Source organism: Podarcis muralis, chromosome 15, assembly GCF_964188315.1.
Source record: "Podarcis muralis chromosome 15, rPodMur119.hap1.1, whole genome shotgun sequence".
In the NCBI taxonomy this organism is placed as follows: Eukaryota; Metazoa; Chordata; class Lepidosauria; order Squamata; family Lacertidae; genus Podarcis; species Podarcis muralis.
The window spans coordinates 7,789,646-7,812,647 of NC_135669.1; the positions used below are offsets into that span (position 1 = coordinate 7,789,646).

At 45.4% G+C, this 23,002-nt stretch overlaps 1 protein-coding gene across 2 annotated transcripts in view; it reads left to right on the forward strand.

Annotated features, from left to right (window-relative positions):
• Positions 1 to 6,863: 6,863 nt before the first annotated feature.
• LOC114585878 (uncharacterized) overlaps positions 6,864 to 23,002 on the forward strand; it is a 34,712-nt gene continuing 18,573 nt past the window's right edge. For both annotated transcript variants that reach the window (XM_077919342.1, XM_077919343.1), the window contains exons 1-11: positions 6,864 to 6,966; positions 9,963 to 10,093; positions 10,267 to 10,391; positions 11,742 to 11,912; positions 12,615 to 12,722; positions 13,704 to 13,850; positions 14,922 to 15,332; positions 16,206 to 16,446; positions 17,321 to 17,538; positions 18,076 to 18,264; positions 20,356 to 20,540. In XM_077919342.1, the coding sequence (XP_077775468.1) occupies positions 9,963 to 10,093; positions 10,267 to 10,391; positions 11,742 to 11,912; positions 12,615 to 12,722; positions 13,704 to 13,850; positions 14,922 to 15,332; positions 16,206 to 16,446; positions 17,321 to 17,538; positions 18,076 to 18,264; positions 20,356 to 20,540 (1,926 nt within the window). In that variant the 5' untranslated portion in view covers positions 6,864 to 6,966. The remainder of the gene's footprint in view (positions 6,967 to 9,962; positions 10,094 to 10,266; positions 10,392 to 11,741; positions 11,913 to 12,614; positions 12,723 to 13,703; positions 13,851 to 14,921; positions 15,333 to 16,205; positions 16,447 to 17,320; positions 17,539 to 18,075; positions 18,265 to 20,355; positions 20,541 to 23,002) is intronic.

Below are 23,002 nucleotides of genomic sequence, written 5' to 3' on the forward strand. Positions count from 1 at the left end.
CAGGCTGCAAAGTATGATATCAAATTCAAGGCACCACATAGCGAGGGCAAAACTCATCACACTTCTGCATATTATAGATGTGATAGTTCCCAGTGAGATATCAAACTGTCTGCAGACTGTGGCTATTCTGAACCTACACTTAATTTTCTTATCCTTATATCCTCTTTGCAAAGCAAAGCTCTGCTTCATTCTTTGCAGCAGCAGCAACAACAGAAGAAAAACCCTTCTGGAAAAGGAATGAAGTAGTGCTCACTACCTTTGCTAAAGATGAGCCCCTCACCTATGATACTCCCTGGAGAATATTGAGTAAAATTCCCCCACTGTTTAGGAACAGGGTGAAGAATCTGAAGAAACAGTTTTTGTGATATGTGCTATTGACCCCAATATAGTTTCTGACTTCTTTGGCAAGTGCTTTGACACGTGACACTAAAGGGCACACCCAATTCTAGCTTGAGCTACATGTTCTGTATGTGAATGTTATTAAGGCGGCATAGATTTATTAGAAGAGCTTCCACGTCAAAGGGCATGTGTGCCAGGAAGTCCCACACTTTATTTATTACCATTTTTAGCAGCAATGTAAAAACCCCCAGCATAAGAACAAAAACACACAGTATAATTTTGTAGTCATAGATATGGTAACATTAATATTGGCTCATAATATTGATGTAACCACATCCACCAAATAATAATAGTAGTAGTAGTAGTAGTAGTAGTAGTAGTAGTAGTAGTAGTAGTAATAATAATAATAATAAATAAATAAATAAATAAATAAATAAATTATACCCCACCCATCTGGCTGGGTTTCCCCAGCCACTCTGGATGGCTCCTAATTGAATATTAAAAACACAATACAGCATTAAACATTGAAAACTTCCCTAAACAGGGCATACAGAAAAAACCCCGTTAATGATGCAAACAGTGATTTGGTTCTCTCTCCCCCCCCCCCCCCCAATGTTGTTGGGTACACACACAGTGCAAACTTGTCTCAAGGAGAGAAATCCAGCTTCCATACCCTACCAAAGAATACAATACTTTTTGTACACCCTTACCTTGCAAGTGAGCCTGCCTGCTTTTTCTTAACCCCCCAGCCCAGCCCTTCACAATGGCAGATAGAAATATTACTTTCTGAGAGTTTTGAAAATACAATATCCCCACAGTGAAAATGCAATATCCTGCAGTGCGGTGGAGAAAGAGATGTGCCCACAGTGTAACAGATGATAAACAGATATGTATTGCATAATAAATTGATTGTGGCAAAAAGACCCAAGTCTCTACTCTTCTGAAGGAATAAACAAATAGCAACATTTATCCTGGTCAGGAAGAATTGTCTGCATGAACCATAACAAGGGCAGTAACCTGTAACAGTTATCTGCCACTCCAGCCTTTATTACTCAAATATTGGATTAGATACCAATCACAACTGGATGATAGGCCTCTGGGGGAAAAACAAACAACCTACTATAATTGGAGCAGTTTTAAAAACACTGTACCTTCGAGTGCTTTTTTTATGTGCAACTTAACTAGTAATGAGCAGCAGCCTGGGTGGTTTTCAACTAAGTTTTATTCTGAGTATTGTCATTGAAATAAATGAAAATGACTGTTACTATAGGTCCATTAATTTCAATGGGTCTACTCCAAGTGAAACATAGCTGAATACTACCCCCTAAGTACAGGGATGTGAGAGGTGACATTTCTGTGTGGGTCCTTTCTGGTGGATGAGTACATGTGTGGCTGGCCCAAGACATTTTGCCACCTGTAGCAATGGACAGGATGGCACCTCCTGCCCATTTCATGTACACAGAATCTGACTGGACTGACAGGTGTCACTTACTGGTGTTGACCTATAAAGTCTTACACAGCTCAGGACCCCAGTGCCTTAAAGGACCACCTCTCCCCATACAAACTATCCCAGACCCTGTGCTTGTCATCTGAGGCCCTTCTCTATGTCCCACCTCCCTGAGAGGTTTGGCGGGTGGCATCTAGGGATTCACCCATCCTTAAAGTGGGGTGTGCTGTTGTGCCAGACCTATAGTCTTTAGGCCTCTCCTTTTTGGCTCTAAAGGTCACTTTTCCTGGGCCACAGGAAAATGTTGTCATCTTCCTGCATATGGGGTTCTCTGTCAGGGGTGGGTTTGAGCTGATAGACAGTGTGAACTATGGGTTAAAATTAAATGGTCTCTGCTGACTGGGAGCAGTTATGGACCACTGGTGTTAAATTCACGGCATGTAATGCCTTAAGAGAAAACATTATGAAAATGATCTACAGGTGGTACATGACTCCGGCTAAGTTAGCAAAGATCTATCATCTGCCCAACAACAAGTGTTGGAAATGTAATGAAACGGAGGGAACCTTCTATCACCTTTGGTGGACCTGCCCGAAGATTAAGGCTTTCTGGGAAATGATCTATAATGAAATTAAAAAAGTTCTGAAGAGAACCTTTATTAAAAAACCAGAAGCCTTTCTCTTGGGCATGGTGGGCCAAATGGTGCCAAAGAAGGATAGGACATTTTTTATGTATGCCACAACAGCAGCAAGAATCCTTCTAGCAAAGTATTGGAAGACGCAAGATTTACCCATGTTGGAAGAATGGCAGACGAAGGTGATTGATTATATGGGACTGGCAGAGATGACTGGCAGAATTCGAGACCGGGGGAAAGAGGCGGTGGATGAAGATTGGAACAAATTCAAAGTTTATCTTAAAAACTGTTGTAATTTGGAAAATTAGGGGCTCAGGGTAATAAGAGATAAAGAACTACAGTTGTATTAATAACTTAGGGAAGTTAAATTTATGAAATATAAACAAGTTTATTACGAAAGGGTTGCTGAAAAATCTTGAAACAAGAATGCAGAAAAGGGGTGGTACGGGGAAGTCGATTTTGTGTTTGTTTATGTTTTTGCTTTGTTTCTTTTTTACTTATGAAAAACTAATAAAAATTTATTTAAAAAAAATAAATAAAATTAAATGGTCTCATGTCTTGAGACCAATCCCCCATGTCTGGATGTTCTGAGATAAGGGTGCCATGTGGCACTGGGTTACCATAGCGATCCCAGGGAGGCCAAGTGTATGACTTGCTGAGTCATTTCATGACTACGTGTAGAGATGGGTATCATAGTCTCTAGGACATTGCATGCCTTGATGCTGTCCTGTTTGCATGTCAGGAGCCTGAGTCAGGTGTAGGTCAGCAATAAAAAACACCAGTCTCAGAGAAGTTAACTCTTCATTCAAAGAAACTAAAACTACACAGTCCCAGTGACGCCAGCAACTCTTCTCAGTAAGTCTTGCCTCAATGAACCAGTTGTGAGGACTGAAGGTCCCTGTCTTCCCTTCCTCTCTGGTTTCCCCCCCAAGCTATTGGAGACTGCATCTGTATGCAGCCAATCTCTCCACTGAACTTTTCATTTCTCTGTGTTTTCTGGAAGACTGGGGGTGGGGAGCACATGTCTGTCTCCTGGCCCTCTCTCCTCCAAAGGGTCATCTAGCTCAACTCCCTGCAATGCAGAATATGCAGTTTGCCCGTACAGGGATCAAACCCACGACCTTGGCATTACCAGCTCCTCACTCTAACCAACGGAGCTGAAACAGTGGTCTACCTAGTCCATGGAATAGCACTGGATTATGAGCTTGTTTCAGCGTTAAGCTCAGAATCATGGAACTGTAGAGCCCAAGGCTCATCTAATCCAACTCCCCGCAAGTCAGGAATCTTTCCCCTAATGCGGGGACCCATGACCCAGAAAAGAAGAGTTTCATGCTCGGCGGAAGAAGACTGGAAGAAATTTAAAGATTATCTCAGGAAATATTGTAAAATTAATGAATGTTAGAACGATGTTGATTTTAGAAATTAAGTGGTTTTCAGCTGTAATGATTAAATAAAAAGAAAAGAAAGGTTAAAAACTAAACAAAAATTAAGGGAGAGGATTTGCTGAACTAATGAATTAGAAATTGGAATACAGAAAGGGGAGGTAAGGGGAAGGTCGGGGAAGTAAATTATAAGAAAATAAGGGAATGAAATTATACTTGTTTTGTTTGTGTTTTGTTTGTATTATTGTTTTTCTTTTTGTATAATTTTTGAAAATTTAATAAATATCTTTTTTTTTTTTTTTTTAAAGAAGAGTTTCATGCTCCACAAACTGAGCTATCCCAGGTTGAGAAATGACAAATTGTTCTCACTTTTCAGGCTGGTCTTGGAAAGGGGCCATCTTTCGATATAAATCTTTTGATATAAAGTCAACACATCAAAGCCTGCTGCTCCAGGGTCACTTAAAGCAGCTTCCGTTGTTCCTGCTCCTCTTGACGCAAACAGGATTTCAACGCATCCAATCGAGTCAATGCAGCCATTGTTCACCGATTTTTCGGCCTGGTACATTTCCCCTTCTTCAGACATCTCACTGTCAGCGCATAAAAGAACCATTCATTCATGGTAGTGCCCCAAAATATTGTGTCGTCAATTAGGTGAGGTGCTCTTGTCTTATTTGAGCCTTAGGATTGCAGCGTTAGAATCATAGAATTGTACAGCTGGAAGGGACCGCAAGTGCCATCTAGTCCCACCCTCTGCCATGAGATTAATAGTCATCTAGTCCCACCACCCTGAGATTAATAGTCTCATGTTCTATTGACTGAGCTTTCATGAAGCAAAAGCAACTGGAAAAGTTTTCGGCATCGGAATCATACTGCTTCGGAGAGCTAAATAGGTGTGATAGCTCTGTCGGTAAAGCACGTGGTGCTTCATCTCAGAGTTGTGGGTTCAAACCCACGTTGGGCAAAAAATTCCTGCATCTCCAGGGAGGACAATGGGAAAGCTCAGTTGGTAAGAGCATGAAACTCTTAATCCCGGAGTCGTGTGTTCAAGCCCCATATTGGGCAAACGATTCCTGCATTGGCAGGCAGAAGTTCAACAGGGGCAGCTGTCTCCCCATCCTAACCAGATGATGTTGAACAAAGCTGTTGAGGTCTGCCGCAAAAACATGGTCATTCTGCCAAAGGGCCACCATTCTGCTCTCTTCTTGACCAAGGGAGGTGCTGCTTTTGCCTCATCCATTTTTTCACTTGTCCAGCTATGGGTGTTTTTGGTGTGTGTGTGGTCCCCCCCCCAGTAGTTATTGTTTTTGAGTGAAAATTTATTTCCTAATGCCTTGTTTTCCCCCAGTACTGATCATCACCAGTAGAGCACGAGACTCTTCATCTCATCAGAACTAGACCATTCTATGATCTATGACCAGCAGCAACAACTAGTAACAAAAGGCAGGCCGTGTTTCGGCCTAGTGGCTGGAACCTTTAAACCAAGCCTGCCTAGAGTTATCGGTTGCTAGGCGGCGCCCCAAAGCAAGCAGGATTTTTGGGTGTGTGTGCGATGCTGTGGTCGTTGCCACTCTCTCTTGCCTATTTCAGTCCCCTCAACTGCTCCTCAACCATCTTGGTTTTGTTTTGTTTTTTTGTGAGAGCACAGAGGCCATTTTGTAAGCATCCATACTGGATGCTTTAACCACTCCTAGAGTCTTTCTGCTACAGGGCAGCTCTATAAATTAAGTCAGTCAATAAATATGGGGAAAGCCAAGTGTAACTTTGAGTAGGATCTGAAATACTTCCTTTGAAGCTTGAATTTGTTTTATTCTGGATTGTTTGATTTTTTATGGTGGGGGGTGAACCATGTATTCGTTGGAGGAAAAAGTAGGGTAAAAATACAATAAATAAGCTCTTCTGCTTACATCCTTAAGAAAGCTGGAGGGGCCAGCTAGATGGAGATGTCAGTTGCCAGCCTGGTGCCCAGAGATCTCCACGTGGTCACAATTGGACCTCTGCCCATTGCAAAACTCACCTGGGGAATTTTGAACACTGCTGGGTACAGATACCAGAAAAGTTGCTACATTACCACATGAATTGGTAGCATTGAATTGAAGGCATGAGGAAGACCTGTATGCAGTCTGTTCCTTGACTAGGTTGGGAACATGTCCTGACAAGGGATGGAGATCTCCTATCCCAGAGATTGGAAAAGACTAACTGTGATGTAATTTCGATTTTAGGGTGATGGGGTCAGCGGCTCTAAGGAGAGCAGAGATGCAACAGAAGGTAGTCCGAGTCGTGTTGGGGTTGCTCTTCGCCAATTCTGGTAGGAAGTTCCTGGAGGAAGACAAGAGATAAAAAGTGGGAAGATCACAATATTTGTTTCAAGTGTCCTGGCCTTTCTTCTTTGCTATGTGCAACCAATTTATGGGTCATTTTATCTGTGGGTGGGGGATTAAAAAATTGAAGCTGCAAATTATGATGTGTGTGTGTGCAAGCAAAACTCCTGAAGACTGTTCCTAGGTGTCAGAGTCAACCCTTCTGAAACTGTCAGGCTGCCAAGGAAAAGGAGGTAAAGGCTGTCTGTAACCAGCAAGAGCAGATCTCCTTATAATAGAATAATAGAATCATAGATTTGGAAGGGACCACACAGGTCATCTAGTCCAACCCTCTGCAATGCATGAAGTTGGAGTTATTGTTCTTTTTTTGCTCAACTGAGGTTTTAAAGCAGAGATTGGATGGCCATCTGTCATGGATGTTTGAGTGGAGATTCCTGCATTGGAGGGGGTTGGGCTAGATGACCCTCAGGGTCCCTTTCTATTCTATGATTCTATGGTTTCCAGACCAGCAAGCAGGCCCAACCCAAAAGCATTTCTAGTGCCCAGGAACACCATCTGACATGCCCCTTCCCTCCTTTGTCCAAATCCCCAGTTTTGAGAGGTGGGAAGAAGAAGCTGTACAGTTTTGAAAGTTAGCAACAAGAACCTAACATTTTACTGATTGGGACAATGCCACCTTTCCTCTCCACACAGTGCTGGGGTTGTGCCCCCCAAGGTGGATCCTGTACAGGAATGAGCTTTGCCTGTATACCCCAGCTGGCTCTCTTGTTCTGTCCTGGAGTGAAGCCAGAGTCTTCTGCAGGGACCAAAAGGCAGACCTGGTTGTCATCAAGGATTACCACAAGCAGGTAAGAGGCGGATTTTGCAAGCTGCAGGCTGGGAATGCTTTAGTTTGGGAGGGAGGAAGCGAGGAAAACCTCACTTGAGGATGACTGCCTGGCATAGAATCCAGATCTGACCCAGGTATGGCAATGGCCAGGTGCTCTAGGTGTCGTGTTTCATTTCTGCTTTATCTTTTAAAGGAAAAATCTCAAAGTGGTTGACAACCCATTAAAACATCCAATCAATCAATCAATCAATCCAGAAGAAAAAAAATTCAAGCTTCAAGGAAAATGTTGCAGATCCTTCTCAAAGTGACAATTTGCTTTCCCCATATTTATTGACCAACTTAACTGATAGAGCGGTCCCATAGTAGAATTTCTTTTTTTTTAAAATAATATTTTTATTGATTTTCCAACACATATTAAACACAATACAATACACAATACACAGACAAACAAACAAACAAACAAACAAACAAACAAACAAACAAACACATAAACATGTATAATTTCAAAACCTTCTTTTCATAAATCTTACTTCTCCGACTTCCCCATACCTCCCCTTTCTGCATCCCTATTTCAAAATTTCTTCAGCAAATCCTCACTTAATTTAACTAATTGCTCTTTTCCCCCCCCTTCTCTCTTACCTAATCATTAACAGCTGTAATCCTCTTTTTTCTCTAACCTCGACATTTTAGCACTCATTAATTTTATAATAGTTCTTAAGATAAACTTTAAATTTCTTCCAATCTTCCTCCATCGTCTCTTTTCCTTGGTCACGGATTCTGCCAGTCATCTCAGCCAGTCCCGTGTAGTCAATCACCTTCGTCTGCCATTCTTCCAGCGTGGGTAGTTCTTGTGTCTTCCAATACTTTGCTATAAGAACCCTTGCTGCTGTGGTAGCATACATAAAAAACGTCCTATCTCTCTTTAACACCAATTGGCCGACCATGCCCAGGAGAAAAGCCTCTGGTTTCTTATGAAAGGTACATTTAAGTACCTTCTTCATTTCATTATAGATCATTTCCCAGAAGGCCTTAATCTTCAGGCATGTCCACCAAAGGTGATAGAAAGTACCTTCAGTTTCATTACATTTCCAGCATTTGTTGTTGGGCAAATGATAAATTTTAGGAAGCTTGACTGGGGTCATGTACCACCTGTAAATCATTTTCATAATATTCTCTCTTAAGGCATTACATGCCGTAAACTTTATACCGGTGGTCCATAACTATTCCCAGTCAGCAAACATGATATTATGACCAATGTCTTGTGCCCACTTAATCATAGCTGATTTAACTGTTTCATCTTGTGTATTCCATTTCAGCAACAGGTTATACATTCTTGACAAAATCTTAGTATTGGGTTCTAACAATTCTGTTTCTAGTTTTGATCTCTCCACCTGGAAGCCAATTTTCCTGTCTTGTTTAAACGCCTCCATTATTTGAAAATAATGGAGCCAATCTCGTACTTTAGACTTCAATTTCTCATAGCTCTGTAATTTCACTTTTTCACCCTCTTGTTCTAAAATTTCCCAATATCTTGGCCATTTAAATTCCATATTAAGTTTTTTCACCTCCTTAGCTTCCATTGGCGACAGCCACCTTGGGGTTTTATTTTCCAGCAGATCTTTATAACGAATCCAAACATTATATAGTGCTTTCCTAACAATGTGGTTTTTAAAGCCTCTATGAGTTTTTACCTTGTCTTACCATATATATGCATGCCAACCGAACCTATTATTAAACCCTTCCAAATCTAAAATGTCTGTATTCTCAAGAAGTAGCCAGTCTTTCAACCAGCAGAAAGCTGCTGATTCATAATACAATTTTAAGTCCGGCAGGGCAAACCCCCCTCTTTCTTTTGCATCAGTTAATATCTTAAATTTTATTCTGGGCTTTTTGCCCTGCCAGACAAATTTAGATATATCTTTCTGCCAATTCCTGAAACAGTCCATTTTATCCACGATCTGCAATGTTTGAAACAAAAACAACATTCTAGGCAAAACGTTCATCTTAATAACAGCAATTCGGTCTAACAAGGAAAATCTCAAATTTGACCATATTTCTAGATCTTTCTTTACTTCTGTCCAGCATTTCTCATAATTGTCTTTAAATAAGTTCACATTCTTAGATGTCAAGTTAATCCCCAAATATTTCACTTTCTTTGCCACAGTTAATCCAGTTTCATTCTGAAACCTCTCCCTTTCAGCGACTGTTAGATTTTTCTCCAGTACTTTAGTTTTTTGCTTATTCAGCTTAAATCCTGCTACATGACCAAAAATTTGAATTAACTCTAACACCATAGTAGAATTTCTTTAGGAAACCAGTATGCTGTAGTGGTTAAGAGTCACACCAGGACTTGGGAGATCAGAGTTCAACTCCCCACTCAGCCAGCCATGAAGCTCACTGGGTGACCTTGGAGTCAATCACAGACTCTTAACCTACTTCGCAGGGTCGTTGTAAGGATTAACTGAGGAGGAGGCGAACCAAGAGATCTCTGCAGAATGTGCCTGGCATCTGGCGAATTTCTAACACTGTTCAGAACTCTTTTCTATTCTGCACCCAATGAGGGCTCTTGAGTCCCAGGTTGGCTAGGTCATTTCCTGAGCCCAGGAACATAAACAGCTAGTACAACTAGCTGAGCATTGTCTGCACTGACTGGCAGCAGCTCTCCAAGATGTCACGCAAGGACTCTGCCTCAGCGTTACCCAGAGATGCTGCCTTCTGCATGCAAAGCAGTTGCCCTACCACCAAGCCATGGCCCCTTTCCTGTAGAAGTCCCTGGCAGAGGCTGTTGGGAAAGTGGTGAAAGTTATGCTGCCTGCCTTTGCTGCCACTGCAGGACAGCTCAGTCGGTAGAGCATGAAACTCTTAATCTCAGGGTTGCGGGATCAAGCCCCACATTGGGCAAAAAGATTCCTGCATTGCATTGGTTTGGATTAGATGACCTATAGGGTTCCTTCCAACTTGACAATCCTATGATTCTGTGATTTTATTATGCTGCCTTTGGCTGCCTTTGCACAGATGTTCCTGACAGACCTCTCAGACAGCACCCGGGAATATGCCTTGCACTACTGGATCGGGTTGGCATGGCGAGAGGCAAGCAGTCAGCTCGCCTGGGTCGATGGAACCCCATTATCGCAGAGCTGGTACAGGTAAGAGAACCTTGATGCGTGGCTCTGATGGCAGAGGGCTCCAGTGTGGGGCTTCAACCCACAACCCCGAGATCAAGTCTCCTGCTCTGCCGACGGAGCTGTCAAAGTGGTTTGCTAAGAGACCAGAAGCAAGTTCTTTGCTTTTGGATCTTGAACTCTTTCTGCTTTATCAGAAACTGGCTCCAAGGTCATCCCAAGAAGGAGCGTTGCACGCAGCTCGTGGGCATCTATGCTGGCCAGTGGAGGGACTGGGATTGTGGTGCCAACGTCTCCTTCATCTGTGAGATGCCCATGAAAGGTAAGAGCAAAGGGGGTGTCTCCTTCCCAGCCTCGACATTCAGCAGCCAGCAGGAGGCATAATGAGGGAGGCTATAGAAATGCTGCATTTTGCTGTTGAATGGAGAGAGCCAAACCCAGAAGCCCTCGCTAATTTTAATAGTAGCTGTTGTAGTAGTAATTGTTGTTGTAAAGGTAAAGGTAAAGGTACCCCTGCCCGTACGGGCCAGTCTTGACAGACTCTGGGGTTGTGCGCCCATCTCACTCAAGAGGCCGGGGGCCAGAGCTGTCTGGAGACACTTCCGGGTCACGTGGCCAGTGTGACAAAGCTGCATCTGGCGAGCCAGCGCGGCACACGGAAACGCCGTTTACCTTCCCGCCAGTAAGCGGTCCCTATTTATCTACTTGCACCCGGAGGTGCTTTCGAACTGCTAGGTTGGCAGGCGCTGGGACCGAGCAGCGGGAGCGCACCCCGCCGCGGGGATTCGAACCGCCAACCTTTCGACCGGGAAGCCCTAGGCGCTGAGGCTTTTACCCACAGCGCCACCCGCGGCCCGTTGTTGTTGTAGTAGTATTTATATCCTGCCCATCTGGCTGGGTTTTACCTCCCCAGCACCCAGAGTTGGCATGGGAGGGGTCCCTTGACGCTTCAAGACTTAGTAGCCATTGACAGGCCTCTCCTCTGTGCATCACACTGTTGACTCATGTTACACTTGTTGTCCACTAAGACCCCTAGACCCTTTTCACATGTACTACTAGTAAGCCAGGTGTCCCCCATCTTATATTTGTGCAGATGGTGTTTCCTACCAAGGGGCAGAACCTTACATTTGTCCCTGTTGAAATTTTGCTAGTTTGGGCTCAGTTCTCCAATCCGTTGAGGTCATCTTGAAACCCGATTCTGTGGCATTAGCTACCCCTTTCATTTTGGGGTCATCTGCAGATTTGATGAGCATCCCCTCAATTCCTTCATCCAAGATGTTAAACAACAGCTGGCCCAGGACAGAGCCCTGTGGCAGCCCCCCTTTTCCCCCAGGATGACGAGGAACCATTAATGAGCACACTTTGGGTTCAGCCAGTCAACCAGCTACAAATCCATCAAACAGTTTCCTCGTCCAGCTCACATTTTACCTGCTTCTTCACAAGAATATCATGGGGAATTTTGTCAAAAGCCCTGCTGAGGGAAGTGCAAAGGGAATCTCTGGATTTCAGGAGGAGAAAGTGTGGAGGAGAACGCTGGGTGGATGAAAGGGAAATAAAGGCAGTGCGAGGAGTTCACCATTTACATTAATCTAAAATGTGGAACTGCCCACCAACTTCAGAGCTGCACCTTCTTGTACCTCTCTCTCTCCCTCCCTGTGCTTTTCCTGTTTAGATGCCCTCCCTGGCTCTGTGAGAAAAGTGCCCTTCCGCTCCCACTGCTACGCCTTCCATTTCCCATCCTTCCGGGAACTGAGGTCATGGAGAGAGGCCCAGTCTTTTTGCCAGGAATCTGGGGAGGGCCTCGCAATTGTTGGAGATGAGGAGCAGAACACCTTCCTGTCAGGTGAGGGATGGAAGCAGCAAACCAGTAGCCAAGACAGTAGCATTTTGGGCTGATCTAGCTGGGCTCCTCTTAGAATAATAGAATCATAGTTGGAAGGGACCACAAGGACCATCTATCTAGTAGTCCAACCCCCTGCAATGCAGGAATCCTTTTGCCCAACATGGGGCTCGAACCCACGAACCAGAGATAAAGAATCTCATGCTCTACCAATTGAGATATGTGCTTCTTATTAGTTTTTAAAGTGCCATTTATCTCTTTATATTTTACATATTTTTGGGGCTGCTTTTCTGGGCAAATGCCCCTTTAAAGATGCTTACAGTCAAAAGCAGCAAAAAAATATGAAACTAACAGTGGAGATTTTCAAAACTTAAAAGAGCACCTGTACCCAAATGCTGCCCTCAGAATAACTCTCTTCCACCTCCTCTTCAGTTGGTACAGTGTGGTGCTGATAATGCCAAGATTGCAGGTTTGATCCCCGTATGGGACAACTGTGTATGCCTGCATTGCAGGGGGTCAGACTAGATGACCCTCGGGTCCCTTCCAGACCTACAATTCTATGATTCTATGAGATGGTGGCATTTATTGTCCCCATTCAAACTGGGAGGTAGTAGTGATGGTTTTGCACTGGAAGAGGATGCAGGGAGCTGACCATCTAATCCTTACCAGGAAACATCTGTGATGGTTTCTCCATTTCCTCCCCAGATGCCTTTCCTGAGGACGGCTGGCAGATGTGGATCGGGCTGCGCTTCGGCACCACATGGAGGTGGAGCGACTCGTCAGCCCCCCCAGCCTATTTCCGGTGGCATCTGGGTATGTTGAGTCCAAGCATGATCACTCCTGAACAGAAGGGTCTTGAATCACAGCTTGTTCTCTGTGTCAGAACTCTTGGTTGCCATCCAGAACTGCATAAAAACTAGAATCATAGATTTGTAGAGTTGGAAGGGACCCCAACTCAACCCCCTGTAATGCAGGAATCTCAACTGAAGCATGATGACAGATGGCCATCCAACCTCTGCTTAAAAACCTCCAAGGAAGGAGAGGCCACCACCTTCTGAGGGGGTCCAATCCTCTGTTGAACAGCTCGTACTGCCATAAAGTTGTTCCTAACATTTAGTCAGAACCCTCTTTCTTGTAACTTGAATCCATTGGTTCGAGTCTTACGCTCCAGAGCAGCAGAAAGCAGGCTTGTTCCATCTTCCATGTGAAGACCTTAAGATATTTGAAGATGGCTCTCATCTGTCCCATCAGTTTCCTCTTTTTCAGGCTAAACATATCCAACTCTCTCTACTGTTCCTCATAAGACTTGTTCCATAAGACCTGGGGCTCTTTATTATTTTATTGCCCTTAGTTATTTATTTATTGCAGTCATATCCCATATCCCTCCCACAAGGAGCTCTCTCCCTCCACCCTTAATCCCCACAACAACAACCCTGGGAAGTAAGTGAGGCTGAGAGAGGCAGTCACTGTCTCCACAGTCACACCTGGTGAGCTTCATGATGCCCAAATTAGGATTTGAACCCTGGTCTCTCCCAGGCCCTAGTCTGCAATACCACATGGACTCAGCTGGGGTTCCTTCTCCACACAAATGGGCTCTGGGATAGGGTGTTGAGGCTGGGGGAAGGGTGTGGAATGGACCTAAAGTTCTTGCCCATTTCCCAATTGGGGTGGTGAAGAAGTACAGGAAGTGACAGTGAAGGAAGAGTGTTGGGACTTCCTGGAGACAAGGTAGGAGGCCGTGGCTAGAAGCCACTTGGATGGGCTCTTACAACCCCTGGCTGCTCTATTCTCTAGGAAAAGCCCCTGAACAGGTGAAGGACCAGTGTGTGGTGCTGAGTCTCCAGCCCACCAATATGGCCCAACATGGGACGTGGCAGACCAGACCGTGCAATGAGCGTCCTACGACCGAAATAACAGGATTTGTCTGCCAGCACAGATATGGTGAGTGCCATAGATGCTCAAGGGCAACAGAGGGGCCACAGACAGGCTGGAGCAGACAGAGAGAGAGAGCTGCCTCTTAACTCCTCTCTTCTCATGAGTGGAGAAAAGGGGAGCTAAAATCACAAAGCAATTTGCAGTATAAAAGCACCACTCAGGTGTGAAACTGTTGGATTTTCATCTGAAATGCTGGACATCATCTCAAGGAGACCAGAAAGCAGCTGATAATAATGATAGCGATAACGATATCGGTAATGGTAACCAGAACTGTAACCAGAACCAGAACCGTAACAGTATGATATCGATTAACGATATCGATAAACATAACGGTAACGATAATGGTAACGGTAATAGTAACAATGTTATTAATTGTACTCTGCTCCAGCCACTCTGAGATCCAAGGAATTGCAAACCCCTAATTAGCAAATTCCTGATAAATTAGGTAGAAAGACTAGAGGAACAGACTATGCAAAGGGCTGTCAACAAACCTGTGAAGGACTGAGCTGACAGTTTGAGACAAAATCCCTCTCCAAAGGCTTTTATGGGAAATCTTGGAAGAAAGCCCTCATGTAGGGGGATAGCTTTCATCCCCTTGAATTATAATTATAATTATTTAAATTATGCCACCCTTATATAAATTATATGCCACCCTTCATCAAGATCTCAGGGTGGTTTACAAGAGGCAGTTCAAAAAAGGCATGCTCATTTTGATTTCAGAATGGGCATTTCGTTTCGTAACTGCATAAAATCCTTCTGAAAGATAAAAGAATCTGGATTTGGGGGACAAGTTTGGGAACCTCAGATTCCGCATGTGAATTTTTGTAGGTCACTGCCCCTCCCAATCCCTTTTGCCTCGGCAGGGGGTGGGGGGAGAGGCAGAGGCTGAGGCTAAGTGCTAGGGGGCTGATCCAAAAGGCGGGTGGGCTTCTTGTGGGATGGAGCCCTCCGATGCTTCCTCTCACAGGCCCTGAATGAAGTGGGTGTTGGGAGTCCTTGAGTCGAGCTCCGCCAATAACAGCAGGCTCCTCCGCCTTGCCTTCCCCGGGCCTAATTTGCTCCCATCTCTGTTGCCAGATTTTTGTGGTCCGCCGGAGCCTGTGTACTTTCCCCTCCCTGGCGGGATAGGTCCGCACGCCACAGCTGACGTCACCTTCTCTTTCCCTGGTCATTCTTCCTGCACCCTGTCCTTGGCTGGCCTCCACACCGATGCCACTCATTTCCGCCTAAGCCTGGAGTCCAATGCCACCCACGTGCGTGGCAGTGTCACCACAGATCTCGGCGGCTCCCTGGAGCGCAAGAACTTTTCTGGGGTGCCCTTTTCGCCTGGGCTGTTCAGCACATGGAGCCTCTTCACTTACCCTGACGGCCTCGCAAGCTTCTTGGACCACCAGGAGCATTTCCGCCTCTCCGGCGCCCAAGACATTCCCTTCGCAAACCTCGGCTCCTTGAGGGTAGTGGGAGCAACCGTGGCCAACGCGTCTCTAGGTAGGTGGGGGTGGATTTTTTTGGGGGGGGGGAGGGACAACAAAAGAAGAGTCCTCCTTGCTTTTGTGGGCAAACATTGATGTTTCTGTAAAGAGACATGGGTGGTCCCTGCAGCAAGCCCCTTCTACCTGGTTTCCTTGGAATTCATGTCAACAGAGATATACGTCTCCTTGACGTATATCTGCTATCTGAGCATGATAGTCGGAAAGGTTGCACTGCCTGCAGATCTCCAGGTGCTTCCCTTGCGTGTTGCAAGACTGCCAGCTTTTTCTTTCTCTTTTTTTCCATGCACAGACACCATGCACAGACACCATTTCCCATGCACAGACACCATCACCCCCAACAAGGGGGGGGGGGCAGTACAACCAAACATGGTGTAGTGGTTAGAGTGTCAGGTTTTGGACCTGGGAGATCAGGGTTCTGCTCCCCACTCAGTCATGAAGCTCACTGGGTGACCTTGGAGTCAGCCGCAGCCTCTTAGCCTACCTTGCAGGCTCGTTGTAGGGATTGACTGAGGAGGGGGGTGAACTATGGACTCCTTGGAGAAAAGGGTGGGAGATAAATGAAATAAATAAGCCTTTCTGCTAACTTGCTTGCATAAGAAAGCTGGAGAGTCAGGTGGAGATCACCAACCTGGTGCCCAGAGATCTCGACGCAGTCGCAACTGGACCTGTGCCAGTCGCAAAGTGCGACAGACCTGCAGCCCACCCTCTCAATTCCCTCCAAGTCCATCACTGATTGTTTCCAGGAATAGCTGAAGGAGGGCAGGAAAAGGCTACAAAGGCTTTTTGTGCTTTCCCAGAGAATCCGCAAAGGAGAGCGCTCACATTTTTGGGTAAGTTCAGAGGCTGACCTCTTTGCCTTCCCTTCCAGAGTATCGCCTTTCTTTTGACCTACGCTTCCCCAGCAGTGGCAGCAGCCTGCAGCTGGAAGATGCCATACGCCGCTACCTCAACAACTTCACCATCGGGCTGTGGGTTCGAAGTCAACCTGCTGCTGCCGCCGCCGCCAGCTCCCACAAGATGTGCCTGGTCAGCTATGCGCTAAAGTGGAGGCAGCCAGAGTTTGCCCTCTTCCTCCTCTCCCCTTCGGGGCTAGAGTTCCACATCAAGGGGTAAGCAGGAGGTCCCTCCATTGGCAATGATGGTTTTAAATGATGCTCCCCTCCCAGCTTTCGGTCTTGGATGTGGTTTTGAGGTTTTATGACATTTTATATGGGGTTTCTATACTGTGTGTGCATAATGCTATATTTTACATATCTCCACAATTCTATGATTCTGTGTCCTTTGCTGCTGCTCTAACTTGGGCACCGAAATGTTTCGAGCTGGAGGCACAGCCCTCTTACCATCCCAGTTGTCAGGAAGCCTCAAAGTTTCTTTGTACTCCAATGTCCATTCTGTGAGGGGAATAGCTCAGCTGGCAGAGCATGTGATTCTTAATCTCAAGGTCATGGGTTTGAGCCCCACATTGGGAAAAAGATTCCTGTACTGCAAGGGGTTGGACTAGATGACCCTCATGGTCCCTTCCAACTCTATTATTCTATTATTCTATGATTCCAGTTCCCTGTATTCTTCGGGTGTGGGAGGGAGTCGTGTGCTTTAAATGTGCTTGATGTGGATGTGGCCTCAGTTAAGGAGTTTCATCAACGAGCCACCTACCAAGCAATTTACAGCAATTCCAAAATTATAATTTTTGACCTCATGACGATAAATGATGTGATCTGAGCAAGCCAGGAAGCTAACATGAAATGTATTCTTTGAAATGCATTTGCTGATTTATCTGCACACACCCCAGCCTCAGCATGAAAAGGTAAAAGGAGAACTCCAATAGCTCAGTTGTTAGAGCTTGAGACTCTTAATCTTAAGGTTGTGGGTTCGAGCCCCACAATGGGCAAAATATTCCTGCACTGCAGAGGGCTGGACTAGCTGACCCTTGCTGTCCATTCCACTTCTACGATTCTATCACTTCTTCCCGGTTGCTCTTTGCAGGTCAATGATGTTCAGCGGCACCCAGGGCTCCCTTCTGGATGGATCCTGGCACCATGTGGCCGTCTCGGTCTCCAGCGCTCCTGGACTCCCGGCCTTCAAGGTCTTCGTGGATGGATTTCTCTGGGAGCCCCACTTCGCTGAGAGTAGCAGCTTCCTGAGGAAGGGGCTCTCCCTTGGGGGGAAGCTGGTAATTGGACAGCTGGAAGTGGGCAGCAGAGGTAAGTCCCTCTTTTGCTCAAAGGCTGTAGGCTTGCCCTGTGGCTGTAGTATAGAAACCCCATATAAAATGTCATAAAACCTCGAAACCACACCCAAGACCAAAAGCTGGGAGGGGAGCATCATTTAAAACCATCATTGCAAGTGGAGGGAGCTCCTGCTTACCCCTTGATGTGGAACTCCAGCCCCGAGGGGGAGAGGAGGAAGAGGGCAAACTCTGGCTGCCTCCACTTCAGCGCATAGCTGACCAGGCACATCTTGTGGGAGCTGGCAGCGGCGGCAGCAGCAGGTTGACCTTGAACCCACAGCCCACTGGTGAAAAGGTAGTGGCGAATGGCATCTTCCAGCTGCAATCTGCTGCCACCACCGGGGAAGCGTAGATCAAAAGATCCCCCCTCAAAGGCTGGGCCCATAACAAAGGCTTGGGGAAAAGCCGTAGCCCCTCCATCTCTCACCTCCATGCCCCCACATCACTGGTCCTCCTCTCTGGGCAATAAGGGGTTCTTACCACATCCCTGCATGTTGGATCTGCATTGTAGGGACCAGCCTCTTTGTGGGTGACCTGAGTGAAGTCAACCTGTGGGACCGAGCCTTGCCCGAGGTTTCCATAAAGCAGCTGGCAGCCTCAAGGACTCGGTGGAAGTTCCCTGGGAACGTGGTGAGCTGGAGCACGCTGGTAGCAAAGAAGCCTTCCTCTGTGCAAATCAGCACTGCAAGCCAAGACCCAGGTAAGTGGGCTGGTGCAGCCAGATATTTAAGCTAATCGCCAAATGGCACCTTAAACCTAAGTTACAGTCGCCACAATGGAATCTCTAGGCACCATCTTCCCCCCAATAAATACTGTTGGTGTTTTTTGTTTGTTTGTTTGTTTGTTTGTTTGTTTGTTTGTTTATTAAAGATTTTCTTGGTTTCTTTCTCAAGTAACATTTTTTACAGATCAGTTTCATTTGTTGAGACATTAGGAAGAAAAGGGGGAAAGAGGTGGAGGGGGGAAGGGTGAGTAGGGGTTGGGTCGGGTGGCGATGTTTTTCTTTTACTTAATATATGTAGGGTTTGGTGTCAGCGTTGCTTGTGCAGGTTCTCCGCTGTTCACTTGTGTTCCTTTGGTGGTGAGAGAGGTTGGGGTTGGCCTAGGGTGTGGTTGTTTGGTTGTGACTGGCTGTGGTGATCTTTGTTTTCGTGTGTGAGTGAGGTGGGTGGGTGTTTTGGATCAGGTTAGCCATATTGATTGGTATGCTGTTGGTGGATTTTTGTCATTATCTTGTTGGGCTGTGTATGTGATAAAGAGGAGCCATAAAGGCATCTTCTTCTGTTTGTCCCCGTGTCAGTTTCAGTTTATTGGTTAATTTTTCTAGTAAGGCTGTTTCCCATACTATTTGGTACCATTGGTCCATGCTTACTGCTGATTGTTTTTGTTATCATTTCTATACCGCTTTATATTTTAAAGGAAAAATCTCAAAGCGGTTGACAACACATTAAAACTTCCCATCAAACAATTCAGAATAAAAAAAATTCAAGCACCTAGGGAAATATTTCAGAACCTTTCAGTGACATTTCCCCATATTTGTCGACCAACTTAATTAAAAGAGCTGCTCCATAGCAGAAGCAAATCTAGGAAGCCAGTGTGCTGTAGCGGTTAGAGTGTCAAAACAGGACCTTGGGAGAACAGGGTTCAGATCCGCACCCAGCCCGCCATGAAGCTCATTGAGTAACCTTGGAGTCAGTCGCAGCCTCTTAACCTACCTCACAGGGTTGTTGTAAGCAATGACTGAGGAGGGAGTGAACCATGGAGTCCTTGGAGGAAAAGGTGGGCTATAAATGCAATAAATAAGCTCTTCTACCTACCTGCTTGGGACGCGGGTGGCGCTGTGGTCTAAACCACCGAGCCTAGGGCTTGCCAATCAGAAGGTTGGCGTTTCGAATCCCTGCGACAGAGTGAGCTCCTGTTGTTCGGTTCCAGCTTCTGCCCACCTAGCAATTCGAAAGCACATCAAAGTTCAAGTAGATAAATAGGTACCACTCCAGCAGGAAGGTAAACGGCGTTTCTGTGCGCTGCTCTGGTTTCGCCAGAAGTGGCTTAGTCATGCTGGCCACATGACCCAGAAAAACTGTCTGCGGACAAACGCCAGCTCCCTTGGCCTATAGAGTGAGATGAGCGCACAACCCCAGAGTCGTCCACGACCTGACCTAACTGTCAGGGTATCTTTACCTTTACGTTTACCTACCTGCTTAAGAAAGAAGGGCCAGCCAGATGGAGAGGTAGTTGCCAACCTGGCATCCAGAGATTGCCACGTGGTCGCAACTGGACCTGTGCCAGTCACAAAACGTGCCTGGCGCCTGGCGAATTTAAAACACTGGATGAAGCCCAGGAACAAAGGGGGGGGTGAGGGCAGGCAGCAGCTTGGGCTACTAAGGGGACTGTGTGATGTCACCATGTGACCTTCATCTTGGGTTGTGGGCAGCAGCTTTTAGCTCCTGTGAGACATGGGCTCCGGATTGAGAGGAGATATGAAAGCTATCTTCAAATATCTCAAGGGCAGTCACATGGAAGGTGGAGCAAGCTTTGTTTTCTCCCACTCCAGAGGGTAGGGCTCAAAGCAATGGCTTCAAGTTACAAGAAAGGAGATCCCGACTAAGCATTCTGTCATAAGGAGTGCTCAACAGTGGAATGGACTTCATCTGAAGATGGTAGACTCTCCTTCCTTGAATGTTTTTAAGCAGAGGTTGGATGCTTGAATTGAGATTCCTACATTGCAGGGGGTTGGGCTAGATGACCCTCGGGGTCCCTTCCAACTCTATGATTCTGTGATTCACCACAGGCACCGTTTTCGTGTGGTTTGGGTTCCTTCGGCTCAGAGGCAAACAGTCAGCCCTGTGCGCCGATCCAGAGCAGTCCCTGGTCTATACTGAGCTTGCGCTAGACCAGCGCCTCAAATGTGCTTTCTGGGGGCTTCAGCCAAATGGTCGACTCCGCAACATCGCAGACCCTCCTTCCTGCCTTCAGGTAAATGGAACTGGCACTCCCTCTCCTGAATGACGTCAGGGGATAAACTCTTTGATAGAGGTGGAGTGAGGGGTGCAGGAGGAATCGGTCACCCTATTTATTTATTTATTTGCATTCTATGACTTCTTTTAATCTCAGCCGTCTCTTTCTAGTCTCTCAAATCTACAGAGTAAAAGCTTTTTTTATGATATTGGTTAATTTGAAGTGGTTGCTAGATCACAGCAACTCCTTTTCCAGTTTTTATTTATGTTCTTACTAAATTTTTCTTAAGTCACAGTTGAACACACAAAGAGTCTCTGTTTTCACATCACTGAATCGTTCCAACAAAGCAATATGTTGTAGGCAATAAGGGGTCACCCAAACTGCTTTCGATTCACACCCCTTAACGCAGCTTAAATTTATACAAGCTTCTTTTTAGGAGGTGATTGGTTCTCTCTCTCTCTCTCTCTCACACACACACACATTTATTTCCCCTCCACTCCCGAGAAAAATGAACAGGAAGACAAGCAGGGGTCGGGGGCCTTTGCCAACACCCCAAATGCTTTTGGGAAAGAAATGCAAGATAGTGCTTCAAAACAACCTGCTCTGGGATAGTTCAGGGTCATGGTTTTGAGCCCCATGTTGGGCCGAATAATCTTGCATAACAGAGCATTGGAATACAGTGGTACCTTGGTTCTCGAACGGCTTAGTTGTTGAACAAATCGGCTCCCAAATGCTGCAAACCCGGAAGTAAGTGTTCCAGTTTGTGAACATTTTTTGGAAGCTGAATGTCTGACGCGGCTTCTGCGGCTTCCGCTTGAGTGCAGGAAGCTCCTGCAGCCAATCGGAAGCCGCGCCTTGGTTTTCAAACGGTTTCGGGAGTTGAACAGACTTCCGGAACGGATTAAGTATGACAACCAAGGTACCACTGTAGATGACCCTTGTGGTACCTTCCAGCTCCACATTCTATGATTCTATGTACCTTGGGGGGGGGGGGGACCACACTGGCTCTTCTGCTTATTTTCCAGCATGAACCTGGGGAGACGGACAGGGCAGCAGGACATTCCTCACCCTGATGCTGGTGGGGGCCTCTTGGCTAAGTCCTGGGGTGTTGCTCATGCATCTACCTATCACCAAGGCATTTCAAAAAAACCAACAATTAATTAATTACATTGATATACCCTGCTTCACCCGAAGATCTCAGGGCAGTTCAAAAGATTAAAGAACAGGATAAAAGCACAAATAAATCATTTGAACAGAAGCAAAACAAAACAAATAAAACAAAAACAGCCTTTAAAACACATTTAAAAGGTTTTTAAAAGATACTTGCAAAACTATATCGAAAAATCAGAACTCCTATTAGAATAAACAAGCTTCGTTTCAAATATTGGAATACTAAATCAGATGGATAACAATGTCTAATAGAAAAAGAAATATGAAATTAGGTTAAAGGTGTGTGAAAGAAAGTAGTAGAAGTAGAAAGAAATTGCAATTGAGTAGATTGGAAGTCTAACACAAAGGGTGAGGGGTGGTGGATGGTGATGGGAATTATCTGTGGGATTGAGTGTAGGTATGTTGTAGGTATGTTGTATGTATGTAAGTATGTTGTATGAAATGTATGTTTGTATGTGTATTAATGTTGAATTATTTTAACAATAAAAAAATATAAAATAATAATAATAAAAAAATAAAAAATAAAAAAATAAAAATAAAAGGCTGCAGAATATTAATCAGCCCACAATGTTATTTTTGGAAAGGTGAAGACTCACTGCACAGATATACATAAAAGGTCGGTGTTGTTGTTGTTGTTCTAAATGGAACACAATGTTTTAAAAATTTTGGTGCAGACTTCCTCGCTGACCAACCGTTTGACTTGGTGGCAGGTAGCCTCAGTGGCAAAGGCAGTCTCTCTTCCCCTCACACCGGCTGTATCCCCACCATACTTCATTTAAAACACCTCCCGTTCCAAAAGGGTGCTGGGAATTGTAGCTTTGTGAGGGCTGAACTACAGTTCCCAAGATTTTTGAAAGGAAGGAGATGAGCGTCAGGCATATGGCACACATGCAGCCACCAGCACTGCCGGTTTGAAGCCAGCTTGGAACAGCATCCACTGCCCTGCATCTCCCAGCTCTAGAAACTGCATTTTTGTGTGAGTGCTGCTATTCTTTCTAGGTCTTCCTTGTCCCTTTCACAGAAAAACTACTTGCTTAGGAGTCATGAGAGTTAAGTAGATTTAAGTCTGTAGTTTCAGAGTGACATCTCAAGGCAGTTTTTAAATGTTTGATTGTTTTGCTGTGTTTTTATATTCTGTTGGAAGTTGCACAGAGTAGCTGGGACAACCCAATCTGATGGGCGGTGTAAAAATAATAAAATTATTACTAAATTATTATTACAAAGAAAGGAGCTCTAATTCCTGTGGGGTATCTCTGTGTGAGTTCTTGTGCCAGCTTGCCGGGGAGCTCAGTTGTTTGTGGGTTTTCCCC